General features: G+C 30.8%; 1 protein-coding gene across 1 annotated transcript in view; it reads right to left on the bottom strand.

Moving 5' to 3' along the window:
* The window catches only part of LOC137650218 (protein sickie-like), a 312,402-nt gene that overhangs the window by 82,833 nt on the left and 227,069 nt on the right, over positions 1–2,500 (bottom strand). The window contains 1 exon segment of the mRNA XM_068383450.1: positions 2,386–2,387. Coding sequence (XP_068239551.1) covers positions 2,386–2,387 — 2 coding nt within the window.

Raw genomic sequence — 2,500 nt, 5'->3', positions numbered from 1 at the left:
CTCTCTCTCATATATTATATATACATATTTATGTATATATTATATATATATATGAGAGAGAGAGAGAGATGAGAGACGAGAGAGAGAGAGAGAGAGACTGACTTTGCCAGCCCTAAGAAAGGCTTCCCGAGTAATACACATAATAAAAAAAGGGTAAAAAAAATGTGCTTGAAAACTTACTAGTCGTTTTATTCCTGCCTTCCTTCTCTTTGTGATTGAACAGCTTGAACTTCTCAAGCATAGAATCCTTGTGCTTGGCAAGGGGCGGCAGCTTGTGGGCGTGTGGTATTGGCGAAGCTATGGAGTGGTTGCTGCCCGAGCGTGTTGGCTGCCTTGATTTCCAGGGCCCCTCAGAGAGGAGCGGGCCAAGCTTGAAGTCCCACTTGTTCTGGAAAAATAAAAAAATAAAAAAACTATTAATAATATTATTAATTATCATTAATTACTATTAATTGTTATTATCAATTGGTATTGTTTAGTTATTGTTATTGTTGTTAATTGTTACTCTCATTAATTTTTATATTGTTGTTGTTACTATTATTATTATCATCACTATCATTATCATCATTATTACTATTATTATTATCATTATAATTATTATTATTATTATTATTATTATTATTATTATTATTATTATTATTATTATTATTATCATTATCATTATTACTAACTAAGGTACAACCCTAGTTGGAAAAGCAAGGTCCTATAAGCCCAATGGCTCCAACAGGGAAAAAAGCCCAGTGAAGGAAAGGAAACAATAAATAAACGATATAGAAGTAATGAACAATTAAAATAAAATATTTCAAAATCATTAACAATATTAAAACAGATATTTCTTATAAAACTAATAAAAAGAGACTTTAGCAGCCTTTTCAACATAAAAGTATTTGTTAAATTAGATATATGTTAGCACAGGCATACTATAATTTAGCTACAAATGTTAAAGACCTGATTAGGGATATTACCATATTTATTTTTATCCCTTTATTGTTATCTATGGAATATGGTGATGAATTGAGTGGCATTGCAATAAAGGACAAACTGGATTCATAAGCATAAATTTTGATAATCATTATATCAATAATTTCAATAATAATAATAATAATAATTTTAATAAGTAATAGGGCATCAAGCATTAATTCTTTATAACGATATTATAAATAGCAATTAATTTTACAAAATACATCTAAACAAAGGCTGAAATAAAATAATCGTTGAGAGAGAGAGAGAGAGAGAGAGAGAGAGAGAGAGAGAGATCAAAACATCTTCATTACAAAAACATATTCGTAATTTATAACATATGAATCTAAAATGAAGCAAAATAAAAAACTATAATTTATTCCTAACAAATTCAAGCTTCGAGTTTCGTAAAATGACCTGTCATTACCTTTCGCAAGGGTTTCCGCTTCCATTGTTCCACTCCCCATTTTCTTCCTGGAAAAATCCCGTTTTCTTTGCGCGTCTCTTAAGGACGCTTATAAAACCCTTGCACTCGTATACTACGCTAAATCGTTTCTTTCATTTTCTAAATGATACATTGGCTATGTCCGTCTCTTTTTAGTTTGTATTTTATTTTCTGGGACAAATTCACTTTTTAACATTTTCTCCGTGAACAAAATCTATAATTATAAGATGAATGCATCTCTAAAGAAATTCATCTGGTATTTACTAATATAAGAAAATAATGATTTTATCAATGTGGATATGATAATGATGTTACTCATATTATATATATATATATATATATACTATATATATATACTATATATGTGTGTGTGTGTGTGTGTGTGAGTGCGTGGGAATTAAAATGAGAGAGGAGAGAGAGAGAGAGAGAGAGAGGAGAGAGAGACTAAACCCACCCAAAACGTGTAAACCAAAACAACACATTGATATTTATATAGAAAATGGAACTAAAAATGACTGGTAAACACAGTGAGGTAAGCGCCATTTGCATCAGCAGCTAAGCATGTCGAAATCTATCCTCTCTCTCAACAGTGCCGTTAAACCAGAAGATTACGTGTTTGGTCCGTTGCGTTACTAAAGGTAACGAAATCACTTGGGCGTGAACACACACACACACCACACACACACACAAATTGCCTACAGAAATGTCAGATATTTGCAAATAAAAACAAAAGACTATCACAATACTAAAGCTTAGTTTTTCCAGTGCAGAAATTTATAAACACCCAATTATATATATATATATATATATACCACAACAACATCAAGTGCAGTCGTTTTCTAGTCCACTGCGGGACAAAGGCCTCAGACATATCAATTCATTATATATATATATATATAATATATATATGTACAAACATATAATATGATTATAAATCAAAGTTCCTCTTAGGAATATACTGTCTGTCATTCATAAACTACTTCTATAGGTCATACTTGAAACTATAGCACAGGAAAAATCCTGAAAAAGACGAATAAGCGTTTATATTATAAAAGCTGTTACGAGTGTTTCCAAAAAGAGCCAGCATTTTCTATG

The sequence above is a fragment of the Palaemon carinicauda genome, chromosome 11, assembly GCF_036898095.1.
Source record: "Palaemon carinicauda isolate YSFRI2023 chromosome 11, ASM3689809v2, whole genome shotgun sequence".
Taxonomy (NCBI): domain Eukaryota; kingdom Metazoa; phylum Arthropoda; class Malacostraca; order Decapoda; family Palaemonidae; genus Palaemon; species Palaemon carinicauda.
This window is presented reverse-complemented; position numbering and strand designations above follow the sequence as displayed.